The sequence below is a fragment of the Stegastes partitus genome, unplaced genomic scaffold (assembly GCF_000690725.1).
Source record: "Stegastes partitus isolate 25-593 unplaced genomic scaffold, Stegastes_partitus-1.0.2 Scaffold1021, whole genome shotgun sequence".
NCBI lineage: Eukaryota > Metazoa > Chordata > Actinopteri > Pomacentridae > Stegastes > Stegastes partitus.
The window spans coordinates 203470-226236 of NW_007578752.1; the positions used below are offsets into that span (position 1 = coordinate 203470).

The 22767-nt window shown below is 42.5% G+C and overlaps 1 protein-coding gene across 1 annotated transcript in view; it reads left to right on the forward strand.

The window, feature by feature from the left end:
- The window catches only part of unc13c (unc-13 homolog C (C. elegans)), a 106552-nt gene that overhangs the window by 80153 nt on the left and 3632 nt on the right, over positions 1-22767 (forward strand). The window contains exons 19-29 of the mRNA XM_008295128.1: positions 1145-1241; positions 2736-2879; positions 3080-3157; positions 4948-5025; positions 9119-9207; positions 9573-9710; positions 10691-10814; positions 11306-11365; positions 13985-14065; positions 17229-17376; positions 20443-20535. Coding sequence (XP_008293350.1) covers positions 1145-1241; positions 2736-2879; positions 3080-3157; positions 4948-5025; positions 9119-9207; positions 9573-9710; positions 10691-10814; positions 11306-11365; positions 13985-14065; positions 17229-17376; positions 20443-20535 — 1130 coding nt within the window. The remainder of the gene's footprint in view (positions 1-1144; positions 1242-2735; positions 2880-3079; positions 3158-4947; positions 5026-9118; positions 9208-9572; positions 9711-10690; positions 10815-11305; positions 11366-13984; positions 14066-17228; positions 17377-20442; positions 20536-22767) is intronic.

Below are 22767 nucleotides of genomic sequence, written 5' to 3' on the forward strand. Positions count from 1 at the left end.
ATGATAGATATCTATATGTAAAAGCACTTTAAACTTTCCAAAGATCAATTTGCAACTTGGAATGATGTTGTTTTGTATCCTGAGGAAATGTTGTTGTTTTTCTCTGCACTTTATATTTTCAGTTTCATACCAAACTTCAGCACCAGTTCTACAAAATGTTCTGTAATGGTTAAAAGTGTGAATGTGATCACTCAAAACAACAGCTCTCATCAGTTTTTGGATAAGACTGAATCTGTAAAACTGTCATGTCCGTGTGATCTGTGCTGCCTGGTTCATTACAACAAGCCTTTAAGCAAGCAGATCATAAACTGTTTTGAATGACAAGACTAATTTAGAGCCTGTTTTTTTTGTTCTTCTTTTTCACGTAATCAGGTTTTCCGTTGTGCGTGCATAATTATGTGCAGCAAAGCCGGGATAGCTGCGATATAAACACGTGTAACGCAAGCAGGGAACGCCGTGCCCTCTCCCATCCAAGCCGGTCTATCGGAGTAATGACTCACCCTCCCCGTCTCCAACGCTGTCACTCAAACACCATCTCTAGCAGGACTTGATTCTTCCAGAGGCATACACATCATGCACGCAGTCTCACTCACGCAGTCTTTTGCTGTCGTCCGCCTGTCTCCCTCCTCTTTCTCCGTCGCCACGCCCACCTTATTTATTGGCTCTCCCTCGTGTGGCAGATGCCCTCAGCCAGAGTACAAAGCAGTTTTCGGGGGGGGACATCCGTTGCTCCGAGGACAAACCCGGGCACTTTATTAAACACGGAAATGGCAAAGTGAAACCGACAAAACAACATTATTATTCCGCTAACAAATGTGCGTCTTTCCCCGTCTCCTCTGTCCCAGCCCGTCCTGTCCTCTGCTGTCCTCTGTCTGAGCCTGACAGTCCAATCTGTCCACAAACTGAAACCTGATATCAGCATCTACACGGAATTTGCAACCTTGGTTAAAAAAAACCCACACAAAAATCTGCTAAGATATGAGCGTATGATTCCCCTACATTCTAAAAATAGAAAGCCTCTGAGTTGTTGTAAACCCTGACTGATCTCGTGCTCCAGAAAAATGACAACAACCACATGCTAGCAAACGCAGCCATCCAGTGATTTGACCCCTCAATGATAGAAGGCTTGTCTTTTGTCTTCTAGATGGTTCGAGCCATTTGTCATTCAGTGGCTTGATGAGAACGAGGACGTTGCCATGGATTTTCTCAATGGAGCGCTGGAAAGGGACAAGAAAGATGGAGTGAGTACATCATTTAATTATTTCTCAAGATGCAGCTTTTTATATGTACCCACCCGTGCCGCTAAAGACGGCTTTCTTATCCACAAGGACGACCTGATCAGACTGAATTTACCTCTTGAGGAGGAGGAGGATTTGGGTGGGGGGGGCTTGAAAGAAATTTCACGCAGTCAGAAACACCTCTCGCCTTGAGACATCGCAAGACAGGAATATAAATGGAATTTCAATTAAAAATTGATATAATCAGGAAACAAAACATGATTTTGAGGGCAGAAAAAAAGCACGGGAGGATATTAGGCAATAATGAGAGGAAATGTGCAAAGCTTCACAAACCAAGTGCAATACGCTGAAGCACCGTCACACGTTTGTCTGCTCTTGTGTTTGTTTGTTAAAATTAGGGGATACGTATCGTTCATCTTATGCATTTAATCACGTCAGCACTTATGTTTGCTTCTATTAAAATCCGCTTACAGCACAGCATTACGCCATTAAGGTAAATGATTGGGTTCTGTTTTTTTCAAATCTGCTCAATTTGCCCTTTATGATGTCAGTAGAACAAGTGTTCCACTAAAATTATAGTGTTTTCTCTGTGAAGCGCCAATTTACAGAGTGTACATGTCGAGCACTCGTCTTCTGTGTGTCTGTACGAGCTCTTTAAAATTTATGCTTGTGTCATCCACTCGTGACTCAAAAGCGAAACTTTTTCTAGCAGAAAGCCTCGGTTGCAAAACGTGGACAGGAGGATTAAAACCTACAGGTGATTGCTGGTTGTCTAAAGATTATGGAAAGTGTAGGATCTTTGCTTTGTTGGAGCTCGGTCCATGCTGGGAATTAAAACTAACAATGTCCGATACTAAATCACTTCTGTACTCTTAAAGGTGATGCACTCTGATTATTTGTCTGTGTATTTAATTTGACAGTCAACAAAACAAAAAGCTTTTTGCTCAGTGACACTGTTCACACACCATATCACACACAGCTTGCAAGCGGTCAAGTGTTAGTTTATGTGAATATGGATATGTCCATTCATTCACTGTCTTTACTGGACGCAGATTAATCTTAGAGTCATCTTTGATTCAACACATAAGAGGTGGTAAAATGTGACTTCCATCAGTTGTAAAGTACTTCCTGTGCTACACAACTAGTTGTTCTTATCATTTCTGTCTACTGTGAATAAATGCAGGTGTTTACACATGTTCAAGTGATGAAACGAGAGGTGTGTGTGTTATTAGTGCACCTCAGCTGCTCCTCAGCATTCACATAAACCTGCTGCAGCAGTGTCGTCGGCACTAAGTGGTCCTGAATCGTGCTCTGTGAGTGATGTTATTATAGAGTTGTTGGTACATTAATGGAACGTCCTCTTCGCCGTCCTAAACAAAGTTACACTATTATGAGGCGCTTAAAGGTCTCAAGATCTGACGTTCTACATCTGTCCCCCCTCTCTTCCTTCCATCTCTTTCTGTCTGAACTCGTGTCCGTCTCTCTTCCCTGCAACAGTTCCAGCAGACCTCGGAGCACGCCCTCTTTTCCTGCTCGGTGGTGGATGTGTTCACTCAGCTAAACCAGAGCTTTGAGATCATCAAGAAGCTGGAGTGCCCAAACCCACAGGCTCTGGCTCACTTCATGTGCCGCTTTGCAAAGGTCAGGCTCTTTGGAAAAGGCCTCCTAGTGAACCCCGAGTGCTCCTGCTGCGAGTAATAACTGGCAGTTAAAGAGTTTGCCATTGATCTAAGCAGACTCTTCTGTATATTTGTTGTGCGCTGTTATTAGGTTGTGACTGTCTTTCAGCGATAAACTGCAGACACACTGTAATTATAACGCTGTCTCTCTCAACTCTGCAGACTATCAACAAAGTTCTTCTGCAATATGCTGCAATCATATCCAAGGACTTTCCTTTGTATTTGAGTAAGGAGAACGTGGTAAGTGCCCACTCAAAGTCTGCAAATGTTAATAGCAAAGGTTACATTGATTTTTTTTTTTTCCCTCTTTTTTTTTTTTGATGCGACTGGAAATATGTGAAGTCAGATGATGGCGTTTCTATGATTGCTGTCTCTAGCAGCAGTTGGCATGGAGACTGTGTGAGAAAATGTTTAAAATAACAGCCCAGCCTATTGTACGCGGAGCCCTGCCTTGTCTCCTGTAATGCACTCAGCAAAGTGTCTCCATTAACAGAGATGCAATTATTCATTTCACAGCCCGTAGCTGATGTGGAAAAAGCCACTGGTATTTTCTGGGCTCTCTGTCCATTGTTTAATGTGACGGATGAATCCACAGCTTTGTGAGTGGCCTAATTATCCCACACGGGTCTTTGAAGTTGAAGCGAGAGATAACACACTGCGAACTAGCCGAGGAGGCAGATGTTTCTTTACAGTGTTGACAGGCTCATTACAACTGTCCCAGAGAAAATATGAAATGTCCCTTCTCCGGGGCAACATCGAGGAGACAGCTGACGGAAAAAAGGAACTCAGAGGCAGACGGAGATATACGGGGGCACATCAAATTAAGCCTACTGTAGTCTCCGATGTGTTAGACAGCGGTGCACACGTGGCGTAGATCTATCGGTATCAAGCATCGAATTTATGTCTGTCTGTAGAGGCTTTTAAACTCTGGACTTAAAATTCAGAACATTAAACATTTCGTGACTCCCCAGATTTATCGTGAGATCCTTTGGGACATCCCATCCCCCCAGATTAGGAACCTCCTAGGAGACCCACCTTGACAGCACACTGCAGAGACTTAAAGCGCTGAAATCATTCATGTCTTAATATTAATAACATTAGCAGACAATTTTGCTGGCTTAGCATCCTTCTATTCAGACCGGTGAAATAGCTGCCTTTCTTTTTTTCCCCCCTTCACCGTCCACCATCCAGCTTGATATCACAGCCTAGCATTAAAATGATACTGTAGATCCATTGCAGGTGTTAGTGGACCAAATCCTTTATCTTATATTTTTCTCTTTCAAGCTAGAAATATGTAGATGCGGGGGAAATCTCAGGCGCTATTCAGATTTAGAATATCTAATCACTTCTATACAAATATGCTCATAAATCTAGAAGAGAGCAAGCCATTATGTGTTCCCGCTGAGACGCTATTGGCTGCTTCGGTTGCTGAAAGACACCAATCATCCCTCGTCCTGTGGGGTGCAGAATTATAATTTCAGGACTGTCCATTACCGCTATCATAATTTTAGCGTGTTATATTCTCGTCAGATGTGTGTTTTTTTTCTTCGATGAGGACAGATAATGTGCATAATATGCAACTGTCTGAAAACTCTGAAGAATGACTCTCGGTCTCCGTAAAAAGCAGCGTGATTAATGTCTGTCATCTGTTAAACTTGTTCCGGAGCTGAGAATCGATAACGCCTGACACATTCAGCGCAGATATTTCTCTCCGTGTTGTGTTTGCGACCGTCGACGTCGCGCGCAACACTTGCATCTCGCTATAGATGATGTGTCAGGAAATCAAAACTGATGGCTTTAACAGTTGTTGCTCTCGTGATTTTTCTGACATTTTGCATTATGTTTTCAACGGGTGTAGTTTCAAGCTGCAACCGTACAACGATGACGGCTGTAAAATAGGGAATTTATTGTACTACGTTTTTGCAGGATGCCGTGAAACAGTAAAGATATATTTGATATTTTCAGCATGTTGGATGATGTAGTGTGCTGAATAAATCAACCCAATCATACCCATTCTTGTACTTTCACAGCCCTGCATCATCCTAAACAACATTCAGCAGCTTCGGGTCCAACTGGAGAAGATGTTTGAATCGATGGGAGGCAAACAGGTCTGTGCTCACAGCGTCTTTCTGCGATGTCTGCGGCGAGCTTTGAGGCAATTCACTTTCAATCCAGTTGAGATTTTTAGCCTTAAATCAAATAAAGGGATTTTTTTTTTTTTTGCAATGGCTGCATTGATCTGTTCTCTTCCACTGGGAGGACACATCACAAGGTTAGCTGAAGAGCACCATCCACCTGAGCTTTTTAGGATGCAGCGTGTTGCTAAAGGACACTTCAGCAGAGTTAATATGTAAACTTAAGCCTCCCGTCCTCACAGCAGCGCTCTGCTGCTATAGAATAAATGCTGTGTCATTATTATGTAAATGATGACTTCAGATGACATTTATATGAAGTGAAAGTGAGTTGACCCCAACAGTGATGTGCTGTAATCCTCGCCACAGTTCTGCATTTGACCATCCCGTAGTCTAATCTTACATGTAGCTAATATCACCCCCTCTGACTGCTACCTCTACGACTGTTCCTCAGTAAACTTCCCTTGTATCCCATCACTATTTCTCCAGCTCTGATCCCCCCCTTCCCCCTCTGTGTATAACATGTGTTGACTTTTTTTATTTTGTATATGATGAATTAAAACCCCACTTAAATCTGTGTGTTGCATTTGAAGCACAGGCGAATATGTTCCCTGTCGGTCTGTCGGTGTAACCCGAGAAGCAGCCGCCAACGGCTTCTTGTGACTTACACGCATGTTTCTACTCCAGTTTTCTAACGCCTGTCTTGCCTTGCGTTTTGTCTCCTGTCGTTGTGTCTTCTGTTTCCCCCCCATTTTCCTTTTTTTGTGCTCTCTCTCTCTGTCTCCAGGAGGAGGGGGTTGTGTCCTTCTGTAAGGTGTGTGCAAATAGGACTCGTCAACACCCCTTCTCACCATTTACCGAATGATACGAAAAAAAAAAAAAAAGCACGCCCCCTCCCCTCCCCTCGTGCCTCCCTCGCCACCCCTCACGCTCCTACGCTTCTCACCCCACCTCCTCTTCCCTCCCACTACACACCCCCCCTCTCAACCCCTCCAGCAGCATGTGCCACAGAGCATACGGAAACTGAATTACCCATCACCCCTCTGGACAGGCTGCTCAAGCTCACCATCCCCTGTGCTTTGGGGATAGTGGCTCAAACCGACCACCCGATCCCATCTTTATTTTTAGCCTGCTTTATTTTTTTCTGTCTTCTTGATCCATGGCTAATTTAGAAGCGTGATATTTATTGTAGTTCGTTGTCCCCCCCCTACCCCCTTTTCCTTTTTTGCGCTGACAAAAAGAGCAGAGTCAGAGGCTCACCAAGTCGCTGGCTGTGGTTCCGATGTTCTCTTTCCATTCCCCAAGCTGCAGCCACAAAATGCTTCAGATAGGATTTTTCAGACCGTGTTTAATGAGCTTCTCAAACACTTACAAATCTCCCCAGCTATGCCCTCGGCTGAGGTGCTGCTGCCGCCTAACTGTTTGCAGATCCAGACCTGGATCACTCCCAGGCCATTATTGTCTGAAGAATAATGACGCTAGAAGTCTTTACATTCCCTTCAAAAAGTCGGGTGGTGAATTTCCCCTGTTAATGGACAGTCGGGTGTATCTTAAAGAATGTCCCCAGTAATTTCTCTCGAATGCTAATTGTAAAGCCAAAGTGTATTTCAGGTGAAAGTTTCCATTAGTTTCCTGCCTGCATAGTAGGCCATTCATTACCGAATAGTTCCCTATCAGCAATTAACTCCCAGAGAGCCAATGTAATTACCAAGAGCTGTTATCATAGTGTTACCAATAACAGAGATTAGCAATAATCTCTCACACTGCCCATTTATGGAATCATCATGGACTGATCTCCCCAGACTGGTATCAGACTTTATTTTGGGTGTCACCCTGTTTGCTAATATGCTTTCCTCACTTTGGAGAAGGCGGTTTATTAAACCTTTATTTACTTGGCACTGTTAGTCATTTTGGACAAACTGTACTGCAGAATAACAACCTGCCAGTGAGCAGATATTGCAGTGTTGAAACAGGCAAAGGGAAGCAAAGCTGGGCTGCAGCTGATAGGCTGTCAGCCAGGGGAGAGTTTGTACACTCTGGAGGACTCTGGATGCCAGTCAGTGTCGAGTGAAACCAGCTACCATGGAGGAGCCAGGTGCTCCATGAATTCCAAACATGATGTTTCCTTCGTATAAAGTTTAATTAACAGAATAAGAAGTGCCTTCAGTTTCGAAGTGGACTACATGTATTTGTCTAAGAACTGTTGTAGTGACAATGGTACATATAGTGACAGCTTAAGCAAGGCTCAGTTCTAGTTTCTGCTCAGGATCAGTTTATTGTAGCCATTTGGATTAATTTAAAACATTCATCATTGGATTCTAGACATTGTATCCCATTTTTAGGCAAATCCAAGACCTTATCTTTGACCTGACACTTTAGAAGATTAATCTTTGAAATGTTCAAACCACAAAACTCCCTTCACAGAAATCCCTGCAACCACCTTTAAATCAAAGTGTTTTTCATCAGGATTGCCGTTAGACATTTGACTGGAGCATCAGGAGTCACATGGAGCCAGAATGGAATTTTCTCCTCTCAGGAGGTGACAGGTGCTGTGATTTATCTAACAGTGGGGTGAATTTCCTTTTCCAGCGTCCCCATTAAAAATGAGAAAGAAACTAAAGGAAAAAATAAAAGGAGAATCTCAATTTCTGAGACTGCCAAGCAGCAGATTAGAGCCCAATCTAAAACTTTCCCCAGGCCAGGGTGGACAGATAAAAGACCAAGGCCAACAGTATATTTTTGCTATCACTTGAAAAGATGTTATCTGTTACTCAAACTGTAAAATAACAACTCAAACCTCTATGGGCAATTTTCTGTGTGACAGAGAAATCTTGCATGCTGTAATCACCTCCATTGAGGTGACAGCAGTATGAATGTGTATGCATGTGAACACACATACACGGAAGTATAAATCTGTCTTGTTCACGCTGCAGATAGGGGCATGTCTGCAGAGTAACGGTGTCTATAAAAAGTATAGTTTACACATCCGCTTCCCAGCTGAGCCATCCGCCATTAGAATGTGTGAGATGAGCGGCTCCATGGCTAAGCTTATCGGGTCTAATGTGATGATCTGTCATGCATGTGGTGCGGTGCCTCGCCTCACACATCCATCTCAGCACTGAGCCTCAAAAACATGTGTTCACCACCCCCACCCAAAACATCAATATTTGGACATTTGTACGTGGCAAGCGAAACTCATAAGCGCTGAGACAAACAGATGCACTCACACATGAAGCGCAGCGGAAATATCCGATATCCACCCATGCATTTTCTCAGAATATGTCCAGAACACCAGATGAACACAAACATGAACGCACCTGCACATCCATCACATGCACATGCATAAATATGGCACTGCAGAAACCCAACACATGCCATGCATGGGCATATAAGTGCTGTGAATACATTTTCTAAATGTTTATGTATGAGCTGGTATTGAAAATTGTTTAACGTAAGTTCATGTCTGCTCTGTCAATATGTGGATATTTAGCAACGTAATACATTAATTTACCAGGCTTGCAGATAGTGTTCTACATCCACCAGCATTTCCTCAAGATTAAGCAAAATATTGAAAGGTTACACACACGTATATATGTAGTACTGACACAAGCACACTGCTGTGTTCTTCTTGAAAACAAGAAGTCAGACAGAGGAGAACATCTGTACATACAGGGTTCTGTGTCTAAAGCTCTAAACCCTGACATGTAGCTGGCTGGCAGCCTTCTCTCTCTTCTATAATGTGTGTAATAGTGCACAAAAATGCTCCCTTTTGAGAGACCACTAGCTGGCTGCTCTTTGCTGACACCATGTCTCATGACTCGGCTAGCAGTCATCATCGCAGCGCTCGGAGGTGAGCTGTCCATTGGTATTCAGAGCGTTGCTCGGCACAGATGGCAGGCAGAATGAGTAGGAGGCCACCTGCAAGGCAGGTTACCTCTCCTCTGTGCCTGTTGCCCCCCTCAAAACCCCCACCCCAGTTGAGGCATCCTCCAGAGATACAGAGTTGTAGTCAGTGTGGGCTACTGTAAGCAGTGTAGTGATGTAGTAACTGTCCGTTTCCCACTGACAGCTGGATGCAGAGGCCAGTGATCTGCTAAAGGAGCTGCAGAATAAACTCAACACAGTGCTGGATGAGCTCAGTGGAGTGTTTGGCTCAAGGTGAGCGTTGATGTATGATGTAATATGTAATGTGTGTGTCTGTACGAGATCATTTTCAATAGGCTAATGTCTTTATTCATGTCTTGGTCTGTCAAAGAAATTGTATTACAAGGCTGCTTAGTTAATGACAGGCATGTACTCAAAATATAATTGGCTCCAGCTCGTGCTGTGCACCATGCTTCATGAGCACAGCAAGTTGCTAAACATTCCAGCTTGAACAAAAGACACTTCTGCTCTTAACACCTTTTCAATAATACAATAGCGACAGCGGGAGAGAACTAGCACCTACTCAAAGTGGCTAACTTTCCCTGCTGCGGCCTTAAATGTGAAATGGATTGAAATGGTTGTCGCTGTCCATCACCCAGTTTCAAACCTGTGATCGAGGACTGTGTGAAGCAGATGAACCAGGAGTTGGTTCAGATGAAAGGTTCAGCCAAAGGGAGCAACGCTGCCATGGATGCAGAAACTGTCCTCCGGCCTCTCATGGACCTTCTGGATAAAAAGTGAGTATTTCCTGAATACAAGGTAGTAACATGCAAGGCTGTTTTATCTTTTTATCGTCAGTGTGTGCCACCCTCTCGAGCTAGTAATTTGAACGTCATTAATCCAAGGATAGAGCTACAAGTAGCCATAGACTCATGGACTGATCGTTAAGGATTTGGATCAGAGTGGCTTAAACACACCAATCACAAGGTAACCAGTAGAAATACAGAATTAACATCATAAAGTAAGATACAAAGAATTAGTCGTGGATTTTTAATTTTTTTTTTTTATTGCACCACTTTGCCAGGTGACAGCGCATTTTGCTGCAGCACAAATTGAGCCAGATTCAACTTTTTTGGCAGATAAATTTATGGCTGCCTTTTTTTTAATACACAATGCTGTTGTTTTTGAACGCAGCCTTAGTCACAAAAAAACAAAGAATCCTCCTTACTGTCAGTCACTTCAATAGTCACGTTTCATCCTCAGACGTGATGACAGCTGAGGTGTTTCCAACTTTAATTCTGCTTTAGTTCATTTGAAGCTCTCCAAATAACAGTATAATATCCACTGCCACAGACAGAGGGAGACACATTATCTGGGGATGTCTTTTAGTTCAACCTAAGAGCTGTATTTACTTCCGTGGCAATCCTTGAACGGCATTCTTGAAAGGAACTGATATGTTTCAGCTGAGCTCTGGGAATCGTTCTCAACCATTTGTCAAAGCAACATCGAGGCCAATGGGGTATTACAGGGAATCCTCTTAATGATATGGAAATACCAAATCCTTCCTCCTGTCTCTTAGACCCTGCCTGCACAATAGGGTGAGATTAAAGCCTAAAGCGGCTGCATTTATTCTATGAGTCACAGGTGTTTTTCTTTATTTAATCACATTATTTATGAAGACGTCATCACTCGGAGCCGTCAGCCATGTTTGTTAGCTCAGTCTGAGACACGTGCTCCCAGCGTTGACCTGACAAATGCCCTCTTTGCCGCTTTACAGTTTGATGTTATTTGCCAAGATTTGTGAGAAGACAGTGCTGAAACGAGTCCTCAAAGAGCTATGGAAAATTGTGCTGAACACCATCGAGAGAACAATCGTTCTCCCTCCGCTGAGTGACCAGAGTGTGAGTTTCATCAATTATCCGTCTCTTCCCTCGTTTCTCTTCCTCTGCTCAGCTCTCGGCTTGGCCTCCACCTCCCTCCTCTTGTCCACCTGTCTGCCTCTCATTTCCTCCATCTGTTCGGCTCTCCTGCTCCCACATAACACACAAATTATCGTACAGGAAATGAAACAATGTGTGCATCTCTAAATCTCCACATACGTAGAGTACATTTTTTTCATACTGGTAATCCTTCTGGTTGACATATTTCATTTTAGGAGTATTGCTTTTTTTTTTTGCTGTTACTGAAGACCAGGCACATTTTAATGCCATGATGTTGAGCAGTTTTTTCCAAACCCTTTTCCTCTGTTTCAGTCCATGTTTAAGATTTTGTTCCTTTATTTAGCGCTGCTCATTTTGTTCATATAGTCCCTTTTTTCCCCCACCATCACCTGTTTGAGTGTTTCTGACTCCGCTTTCATGCCATAATGGAAACGTATGTGTTTCTCCAACAGCAAGGTGCTCAGATGATCTTCAGTGCTGCCAAGGACTTGGGACAGCTGTCCAAACTGAAGGTAATGTTTGGCTGGACCTGAGGCAACCTTTGCATATCGCACCACTTAAACTCCATCCTGTCTGAGCCTCATAGTGTCTGTCTCCAAAGGGACTTCTAGATTCTTAAGCCAGAGGCGTTTTGCATACATATACATCAAATCTACAATTATTCTGGGCATGTGTCGTATTTAAAACAGCATATCAGAGACGTTGTAGCCACTATAGATGTTAACAGTCTTTATGAAAGAAGAAACCAGAATGCAGCTGAACTCGGCCCAGCCTTTATGTTGCTTTCCAGATATGTACCTATACGTCAGTGCAGATAACATAATGACATGCTGCTAAAAATAAAAACTAGATCATGTCATTCAGAAACAAAGTCATGTAAGATAATGTCGGCTCCGGCATTGTACATTACAGCTCGGTGCAACAGAACTAGGCAGGTGTCTAATTGCTAATGTGACTGGAGGATGTTTAATCCCTTGAGCTCTGCATAGGGAGGCACTGGAATGGATCAGCAGCTACACTGTGTTTTCACAAACAGCTACGGTGTGACAATAACTCTGAGAGGTATTGTACTTCTAAACCGCACAGGGGCTGCAAACTAATGCGTCTTCAACAGTGAACATATGCAGCCGTTTCTGCGTTGATTCGTTTGCGTTCATGTCTGCGCTGTGTGTGGGACTTGTGTGTCAGATGTCCTTCGAGGCAACATCTGGGTACTGATGATCAGCACGCAGATGGGTGTGTTGCTGTCTTCCTCCCACAGCATTAAAGTGCTTTATCATCCTCTTGTTATTTGTGATTATGACTGATAATCTCCAGCTTGTCTACTTTTCTCATGTTCAGTTTGTCCACAATCTCCGCTGGGATTTCTTAAACGTCTTGTTTGTCGCGTTATTTGCTGTGTTACTTTTCCATCCTCAATGAATCCACTTTAATTTTATAATTCCTATGTTGGTCTCTTCTGCTATGTTAGCGTAGTGCAACATATTTTGCTGCAAAATCTAGCACGCGAAATAAAAACCTCACAAATTGCTATTACAGTGCGGCAACCTTTGACCCCCGTAATGGCATAGATTTATTAGAACAGCAGAAAAGCTACGAGCTGTAATATGTTGTTTGTCCGTAGCACATAATGCTGTGTACAGGACCACTCTAACAACCATGTCCTCTGACCTCTGCAAATCCCATGCTCATCTCTGTGCAGCACTTATCTTTCTAAGCAAATATGCTAAGAGGTGGCTTAACTGCATTTCTTTAATGAGTGCATGAGTCAATGGAGGACGTATGAGTAGTACTATTAGATTCCAGAGGAAAATTGTACTTCAGCAATTATAATTAAACGAACAATAATAATAATAATAAAAATGTCCAAAACAAAATAGATATTTTTGGCCAAGTAACATATAAAATGTATGTAGGTAGGGGCTGCAGGGTGGAGCAGTTGGTAGCACTGTTGCCTCGCAGCAAGAAGGTCGCCTGTTCGCGTCCCGGTGGGGGCACCGGAATCTTTCTGCGTGGAGTTTGCATGTTCTCCCCATGCAGCGTGGGTTCTCTCCGGGTTCTCCTGCTTCCTCCCACACAGACCAAAAACATGTTGAGGTTAATTGGTGATTCTAAATTGTCCGTAGGTGTGAATGTGAGTGTGCGCCCTAAGTCAGCTGGGATAGACTCCAGCCCCCCGTGACCCTAGTGAGGATTAAGCGGTGTATAGATAATGGATGGATGGATGAACAATAATAATAAAAATGTCCAAAACAAAATATATATTTTTGGCCAAATAACATATAAAATGTATGTAGGTATAGAATTTCGTCCTGCTTGCTGTTTCTAGTTTTTGTGGGACTCGCCATGATATTGCTTTCACCGGATGGGGAGATGGCTGGAACGGACACAATGCACATCAAGTGGATCCAACACATTTTTGGCATCAAGACCAGACGACGTCTTATCACAGATGCTGATTAAAGCATTTAATTACTCACAGCAACTCTGTAAATTGTGTTTAAAGTAGAGTATTGGTTGCTTAAATCTATACTGTATCCTGATTACAGCTGAACATACGTGTGTTTATGTGTTTATATCCCCAGTGCTGCATCGTGTGCATGCATCTTCCGTCGCGGCTTTGTTGATTACATGTTAGCCTCCAAGCTCATTTCGCTGACTAGTGTACTTCTGGACACACGAAGAGGAAACTTTGCAGATTAGAATGTTTGCCTCGATAATTTAGTTTCTTCAAAGCCCCGTTGCATGAAACATTAATGCTGTTTTGTCTGCCCTGTTAAGGAAACACCTGGGAAATAAGACAGTGCCAGAGTTATTTACTGTAATCAATTCACAGATCAGGAAAGCTTCAAATAGAATTGACAAAAACATTTTTTCATGATTAAAATAGATTTTTAGAGTGCTGGTGTGAGACAGCAGGGTCAAATTTGTCAGACACTCTGCAGTTAAAGTGACTGCAACTGGTTGTTGTTTTATAAACGGGAAGCGCTCGACGTCTTGAGTGCCGCGGTTCACTTAAGGTCGCTGCCATTACGCTGGAGAAACATCTTAAAATTCTAAGTGTCTGACTGTGACTTGTGATGTTGTTTTGCTTACTGCAGACTGTTTCACTTTCTCTGGTATCCTTCCAGGAGCATGTCATTCGAGAAGAGGCCAGAAGTCTGACACCGCGCCAGTGTGCAGCCATGGACCTTGTGCTTCCCACCATCAAGGTTAGTTTCGTATTTAGCGTCCTGTTGGCTGTACAGAATGGATAAACAACAGACACGCACAGCAGAACAGACGTATACAAAGGATTTAAACAAGCATATTGTAAATCTAAGCCATAGTAAGTGTTTATGTGGAGCCTTGAAACTTGTGCTCAGCTAGATCCCTCTGAGGGATGTAATTAATATGCAGCAATATTGAAAGATGCCCAAAGCCTCTCAGCAAAATAAACTGTGAGCTGCAGCATTTTACTGAACTGCCACACCACCATTTTTTATTTTTTTTTCAATGGGTATGAGACCATTTCAGTACCAAGCTCTGGTTCTACAGGGACAAGAGGAGAGTTATGGTGAGGTGCCACTGGGGGAACACAAAGTACCGAGAAAACTAATTGATTTTGCTGTTACCAGGCAAACTACCTGCAGGGTCGGATCAATCACATCGCAGGAATTCTTTTCATCAGTATTCCAATGAGAACGGTCAATTAACTCAGTAGGGTAAAGGAGAATCAGGCAATTGGATGAAGAAATGCTGTGCAGTGGTTTACCTGCATCACAGCCTCAGAAAGGAACCTCATGTAATCTAAAATTAAATCAAGTGTGTTGCATGTTTTGGCTCCTATGATTACAAATGACCCGAGACACAGGCTGTGCACTGAGTCAAACGTAATACAGAAAATAAATGCAGAAAGGCTGCACGTTCCTTCGTATTCACACCAGCAAAGGAAATGAGTTGAAAATAAAGCAGTTTTGCTTTAAAAAGTGTGCTCACGCACAGTATGAATATTTGGCCAGGAGTACATTTACGGATTATCCCACTGAAAATATTCCATCTAAACTGAACTCTGAACCTGTGAATACTAATGGGTGGGATAATAAGTAAATGCACTGGCCCATAGACAAGTCCATGTGTGTCAGAGCAGTGCATTTAACAGATTCCCAATAATTTATGCCTTTCTCTGAACTCTGGCCTGTGGGTGTTTGTAGAAGACAGCTGTTCCGGCTTCTCATCGAATTTAGATTTGACGTGTGAAACAAAATGTTTCCGTGCGTGGATCATTTTAGAAAAAGCCTTTTTTTTTTTCTCCAGGAATGTATTAACAAATATAAAGCCCTATATCACTTGTTTACCCAACTGCCAGATGTAAATATTACATAAATATTACATAAATGGAATCACTTACTTGCTCATGTACGTGTCAAAGACTGTAATCAAGAGGAGAGTGGAGCCTCAGCTGTGCAAACAACTGGTTAGCCGTGAGGACACAGACCAAAGAAAGAATTGAAAGATATCGGGATGGATATAAGAGAGATCAGGAGGAAAGTAGGAAAAGGAAAGAAGACATGTTGGAAGGGTCTGACAGGTAATTTAGCCAGAGGCAGGGTGATATTTTGAGCATGAAGTTTGACTCTGGTCCTTTTTGCCAGAGGGAGTGCAGCGTTGCAGCCCAGCAGCAACACTGTGGGCATATTTCAGCATGAGGCAAAACTTTTCCCAACCAGCACACTTTCCTGTATCACTTCTTAAGCCGTGATGAGGTGATTAAAGTGGATTTTTCTTTTTTTTGAATAAAAATAAACTGCATATCTTCAAATCCCCCCACAGCAAAATGAGACAAAACTGTTGATGACATACAGATATGCATGTCGTAAATACTCATCTTCTTTAATTCTTCTCGTGCCACATCGGGAAATCCTGTAGAAGGGCAAGTTAGACTATTATAATATGATTCCTTTAAAAAGAAAATTATTTTAGGCTCTTATAATGTCATTTGAACTAATCCAATTTGAAGTTGGATGTGTTCTATAAAAAAAAAAGAAGAAGTACAGTTTTATTATCACTTAGGCTTTGCCTCGGTTTCATGCGAATTCGTGACAGAAAGCATGAACTTATGTTTATAAAATATATTTATTGTTTGCTGCGGGCTGGTTTGTGGATTAAGGATGTGCAGTTTCTATTCAAGTGTGTGCTATTTTGTCCTTTTTCTCTTTAAAAAAAAAAAAAAAAAAAACTCCACCCATGACTCACCCTCTGCATGCCAGATTATGTATAGTTCACAAGAGGCACATGTCGGTCAAACTTCGTGACTCATGAGTCATTGGTCAGGCAGAAAACAGTCCTTCCTCCTGTGTTGAGTCACTGCCAAGTACTGACCTGACACCGGTCACAAAATATCTGCCAGCGCCCTCTCTGCTGGGGCGGGTCAATCTGCGTCTGAGGAAGACGGTGCTGCTAAGATGTCACCTGGCAGCTATACACAAACAGGATCTCTGTTTACTGTATTGTTATCCAGCGTGTGCCAGCTTTTTTTAACTCGGATCATGGCAACAGACTCTCTGCTTACACTGCAAACATCCTTGTGTTCAGACCCTTTATGAAATTATAATTGTTGTCTGACTGGCACAAGCATATGTCGGTATTTCTTACAATATAGAGAGCAGATAAGATCAACACACATGTGGTATAACTAAAGCAACTTGAGGCTTTCTGATCACATTTTAGCCATGAAACCGCTGTTTCAGTTTGCAAATGCTCCTTTTGTAATAATCCGAGAGCGCTTTTTTAAATATTAGCTAGTTTTTCTTTAACTAGTAATACCTATCTTTGTATTTCTACAGGTAATTATTGTAACATGCTCCCACTATCCTGAAAAAAAAAACAGCTAGAAATGTGAAATTCTTAGGTAACAGGCTTTGTTTGAACACCAGCGTGCTTCTTTGTCTCTGTAAAGTTCACATGTTTCAGAAGAGGAGCCTGCTGAACAGATAAGCACAGGAAAAGAAAGCAGTGCATCCTTTTCTTAATAAGATCTGTACATGGTCACCCTCCCACCTTCCATATGTGGGAGTGGTGACAGCGTTTGAAAGGAACTCGCAGCTTTGTCTGTGCTCAGCAATCAGGCTTATCAGCGCAAATGTGCATTAACAAACCAAGCAGGGACTTCAGATTGAAATGCATGGTAATTAGCCAGCAAAGTAGCCATTACTGCTGTCTCCTGCCTGGTCTCCTGCTTGTAAAACGCACACTGTCTAAATAATCCTAGGTTAGTCCTCAGCCGACTGTAAATTGCTGTTGTGTATCCACTTAAAAGTGGTTTACTACTTGGAATAATGTGAAAATTAATTTTAAAGCGGTGTTCCATCTTTTCTTTCTTATTTTTTTTCATAGCAATACTTCCATGCTGGAGGAAATGGGCTGAAGAAAACCTTCCTGGAGAAGAGCCCTGACATGAAGTCCCTCAAATATGCTCTCAGCCTTTACACTCAACCTACAGATGCCTTGATCAAGAAATATATATGCACCCAAACCTCTCAAGGTAAGGAGCGAGTCAAGGTCAGTTAGGTTTCAGTCGGGGAGGGGGGTGGAGTCGCTTCAGCATTCAAATCCTGAAGAACCCGTTAAGAGCTGTTTTCTGCGCCCATAAAAAGTGTCTCAAGTGGGTAAGTTCAGGCTCAAAGACAGCTTTAATAAAAAATGATAGTGGCTGAAAAGGTGTGGGGGGAGAAAAAGCACAGATCGTATTGTAAAACAGCATTTTAGTGCTTTTCTGGAGCACCACTTATCAAACATTTTTTAAGAAAGCTTTTATAGGGAACTTGTTTACTCACAGTTTAATGTTTGCTGTTAACAGTTTATGTCTAACGTGTCTGCAGCCTTCCCGTTTGTAATCATTTGCTTTTTCAGTGGGAAAAGAAAAGGAAAAATAGCCTTATTCCCTCTGCTTCACTTCACTTTCAGCTTACACTCTTGAATCTATTCCTGTTTCAAATTGATTGAAAATAATGTGACTTCAGTTCGGGCCTGTTTCAGCCTCAACAGTTCTCCCATCAGTCTCAGTTCTAGTTACAGTACAGAATGTGTGTTTCTAAAAAATCCTTCTGTGTCACTTCATTGTCTTTAGGCTTATGTGTGCAGTGGACATTGCAGTAATTGCATTTATCCCCTCACTGTGGAAGTCATTTGTCTCTTTCACTGTAAATAAATAAATAAAAAAACAAACAAATGCATAAGCACAGTTATCTGTGGCCTCCTCACCCCTCATGCTTAAGGGCTCTCATGCTCCTCCTGTCTCTCTCCCTCTCATTGGAAGCACATAAAAACTCTGTCATGACAAATGTATAAGATATATGTGTAGCGTAAATCTGTGTGAATTCCCTTTTGTGCTCTCCGCTTCTTCGCCGTCATCACTGACCCACTTTTATGTGTTGTTGTCTCGTTCATCTGTCTCTATTTGGATTTTTTTTTTTTCTCCCCCCTCATCTTTCTCTGTAACGAGGCAGAAATACCTTCAGGTGTCCGGAGAGATTCGAGGGGGGGAACTCAGCCTTTAAGCTCCTGGTTGCCTCAGTGTGTTCAGCCTTGCAGAACGCCGCATAGGCAGGCAGAAGGAAAGAGAAAAGGCTGCTGGAGAAAGCTAGTCAGCCTGCAAGCCAACCAGCACTGCCGCCCTCCCTGACTGACAGATGGGCCTGGATGCACAGTGTTGTGGCCGTGTGCTATTTTTGAGATTGTGTTTCTCTTCTTCCTCCCGCTCCGTGTCTCCCGTCCTGGTCCACCCCCGCCCCCCGATTTCACACCATGTTGTCGCTCTTTATCTGAGGTGGTCTAATGTGATGTCTATAAGTGGAAGTAGCGAGGTGGTTGATGTGCATTAGGTCAGTAAACAGTGCGGAGATGTGCTGATGCTTGATGTAGCACAGTGGACACTGTTTCATTAATCACCAACCCCTGTGCTCTGACAGCGACATATTTAGACCACGGCGTGCGCTACTTTAATCCTGCCAAATGTGCTCTTGGAAGCATATGTGTCTCTCTGTTTGTTAGCGAGTAGGATGATGTTGTATAGAGCTGCCTTGGGCTTCGGCGGAAACACATGTAAGTCCTATAGATGGTGATTTCACATGAACATTTTGCAGTTTGTTGCTAATGAAGTAGTCGTCTTTGGATATGTCACTTAGTGCAGGCTGAGGGAGACAGCTTGTTCAACATTGGGAGAAAAATTAGAAAGTCTGTGACAATTAATGCTCACCTTTCTTATCTGTTAATTCCTTTTGTTACCATTTTTCTCACTTAATCTTCTGACCCTGCTCTCTGTCACCTTTGCTATATCTACCTCTGTTTTCCTTTATCTTACATGTGTACCATTTATCTCCCTCAAACTCTGCTCCTCCATGCCTCTCAAACCCTCCGTTCCAGTGTCTGCTGTCCAAATCTGTTTATCTTTTCATAACAGCGCTAACTGGCGGTGTCATGCATCTGACTTCCATCAGAAAACACACAATGAGAGTCTATTAACCAATAACATTGTTTCAGCCGGTAGCTGGAGTAAATGTGCAACAGCATCGCTCCGATAATTTCCCACAAGTCCGGAGACTAATTGTGCAGCAGCAATGCTTTTCTGCCTTTCCCCAGCCTCTCAGGGCATCATTACTATAAATCTTGAGGCTTGTTTCTTCATTACCAGCTATAATGGGCACTACATGTTTGGCACATATTGATTAGCTATTGGATCAACGTGCCCCTTCATCAACCACGCTTCCAGCCTTCCAGTGTTCAACATTTGTTTGCCCCGGGCTGGGGTGAAACATGAGGCAGCTAAAATGGGAAGGACTCTCTGCATTAGGCAAAGTGAGACACGTGGTCAGCAATTAGTTCTGTTTGTCCGCGCTCGGCTGAAACTGTAATAATGGGGTAACTGTGCAGGGTGTGATGCCTGAAAGGGTATTTCCTCCTTTACGCTCGTGCGTTTGTTCGCCCTTGTCCCCTCGCTACCTCCTCTCTGATGTGTTGTTTTCATCACTACCCGAGTTGCCCGCGTGCAGTCAAATCTGGCGTTTTGTATTTCCGTCGAGCTGAACAGTTTGATGATTTCATCATGTCGAACATTATTTATTTAGTGGATCCCCTCACACCATCTGCCTCTGCCATGGCCTTCAAACCAGGCAGATTATTTCATGTTTCTCTTTTTCCCCCCCCTCCCTTGTTGATGCTCTTGTATAGCCTGAAGCTAAAGGAAACCCTGCCTCTGTTTGCTACTGGGGGTGAAATCAAGTCTACTCCCCCAACTGCTTTTCTTAGGTTTAGTTTTTTTAGCTTTGACAGAGAAGTGTTTATACACACGCTTTTTTTTGGATCAATTTTTGGATACCTCATCTACAAAAAGACAAAAAAAGCTGCACCCACAGTTTTGGATCATGTCCTTGCATCCTCTCTCTCTCTCTCTCTCTCTCTCTCTCTCTCTCTCTCTCTCTCTCTCTCTTTTATTTCGGGTGCCTGATCGCTCTATTCTCTCCCTGGCTTCCTCTCTGCCTCTCCCCCGTTCTCTCAGATTTTCATTATGCTTCTTTCCAATTCTCCTGTTGCTGTTTTGGTGTGTGTCCAGGTCAGTCATCCAATGGATCGGTGGGGGAGGTGTCGATGCAAGTGAATCTCATCTCTCACCCTGGCACTGGAGAGCACAAAGTCAGCGTGAAGGGTGAGCTTTTTCCTATACCCGGACCTGCTTCTCGTCATTTCTATTCAAATGTATTCACACCTGCGCGTTCAAAGACTCAATCTCATTTGTGCAACAGGGCTGCAGGGGTCATTATCAGCAGCATTGTTGTATGCTATTGGAGCTCTTTCAAAGACAAAAAAAATAAGAAAATGAGCATCTAATTGATTGCTAATTTCACAATTAAAGTGTTAAACACAAAACAACAACCCCCGACTCACTCCATAGTGTCTATTCCTGCTGAGGCTATAAAAACATGCTGGCTTAGTCTGGTACTTGTGATTTATATATCTGAGTCATCTATACTTTTATTGTTCGTATTTTCATTATAAAGTTATAGCATAGCAGCAAAGATTTATGGATGGCAATATAGGTGTGTTGTTGATTTTACCGCTTTGGTCCAGGCTAATACCTGAACACATATTGAATGGATTGCTGCGAAGTTTAGTACAGACCAAGAGGCAACCTTCAGGGGCTGAAAAATGAAGCCACTGCAGTTCCTCAAATAGCCACTAGAGACTGGCTCCATAAGGAGGTGAATACCTGTAGATGCCCAATGTTATGCCCAACTTTACAACAGAAAGAAATGTGCTTTCAGCATGGTGCAAAAATCCATTCTGGTCTTTAGAGCTAATATCCCTGTTCATGAAAACTGTAAAATTATTTTGTAACTCACCAACTTAAATTGTAACAAGCTTCAAAGTTATGCATAACTAAGGGTGTGGACGCTTTGCGTGACAGGTCGATACCATCACACACCAGTCAGGCATTTGCATGATTCGTCTCAGCTCCACTCACGCTCTACCCATTTGGTTGTTGTTTGGATTAGCCAGGAGTTAGGAGCAGTCCGGCAACACCAAGATGGTGACAGTCGGAGCCACAACACTGAGCTTCTGGGTTTCCTTCAGCACAACAAATGCTTCACCAATGTAATTAGATGTATTGCCATGAAATTAGGTACACAGATAATCATGTCTCCCCCAGTTTACAAGTGGTGATATGGCAAACCTAGTAACATTCCTGTCAGTGTTAATTGGCAAATGTTAGCACGCTACCACACTAAACTAAGACTGCAAACATTTATGTTTTATCGTAAGCATTTTCATTGAAAAGCATTCAGCTCAAAGCATCACTTTGCCGACATAGAGCTGTTAATTTCTCTGTAAACCTCACTAAGTGTAATTGGATATGCATGATGCACCAGCTTCACTTTACTGGTTCAGATTCTAACTTATGACTCATAAATGCCTGTATCAAACATGTTTAATACGTAGTTCTGCAAGAAAAGTTTGTGTACTCTTACCCTCATATAAATAGCCGCGACTGTTTTTTGAACCCCATTTCTATAATCACACATTTCTCATTTTCAGTGACAAAAATTTGACTCACTAAAAGCATCACCCACATAGCTGCAATGATATATATTCCGCCTCCTTCCAGAAGCACCATATGCACTACAGCTGCCAAACAGCTATAATCAGTGACAGCAGTTGCATGACAATGTGATTGGCAGTTAGGTGACTGTGCAATCATATATTTGTGTTTTCTATTCAAGGAAGATTCATTATTACAGGATGAAGATCTTCCGTTTAGCATATTTGTTTTTCTTCATTATCTTTGGCAGCTTTCACAGAACCAAACATGAAATATAAAACTCAAAATCCATCTTTTGTGGCTGCACACTGCCGTGGCATTCTGGGTGTGCTGAAGCTGCCGTGTCAATCAGTATATCTTGTCTCCTTCATGGTGGATTTATTCCTATACATTCTTTGAATGTCAATGTGGAATGGTGAGTCTGGGAAGAAATGTTTTCGGTTTGATTCATAGGCCCTAACACCCTGAGATGTTTACCCTTAATGTTATAGATAACTGGAAATGCTTCTGCTATCAGCTTCTGTTGTACTTGCTCTACGACGATATCTCAGCACAATATGACATTTTCTGCATTTAGCCAGTCATCTATGGGGATAAGATAAATACTCCTCCAAAAATAGAAAATAAGGCCAGAAATAAACTATTTATTATCAGCAACATTCATGTTCTGACTTGGATTTTCCCTTTCTTTTCTTCTAAACCAGGGGTCGGCAACTCGCAGAGCCGCATGTGGCTCTTTCATAGCTCTGCTGCAGCTCCTTGTGGAAAATATATAATGAATCTTTGACTTAAATGTATTTGATTGTAGTTTGTTAGTTTTTAAAATCTAATTCTAAATTA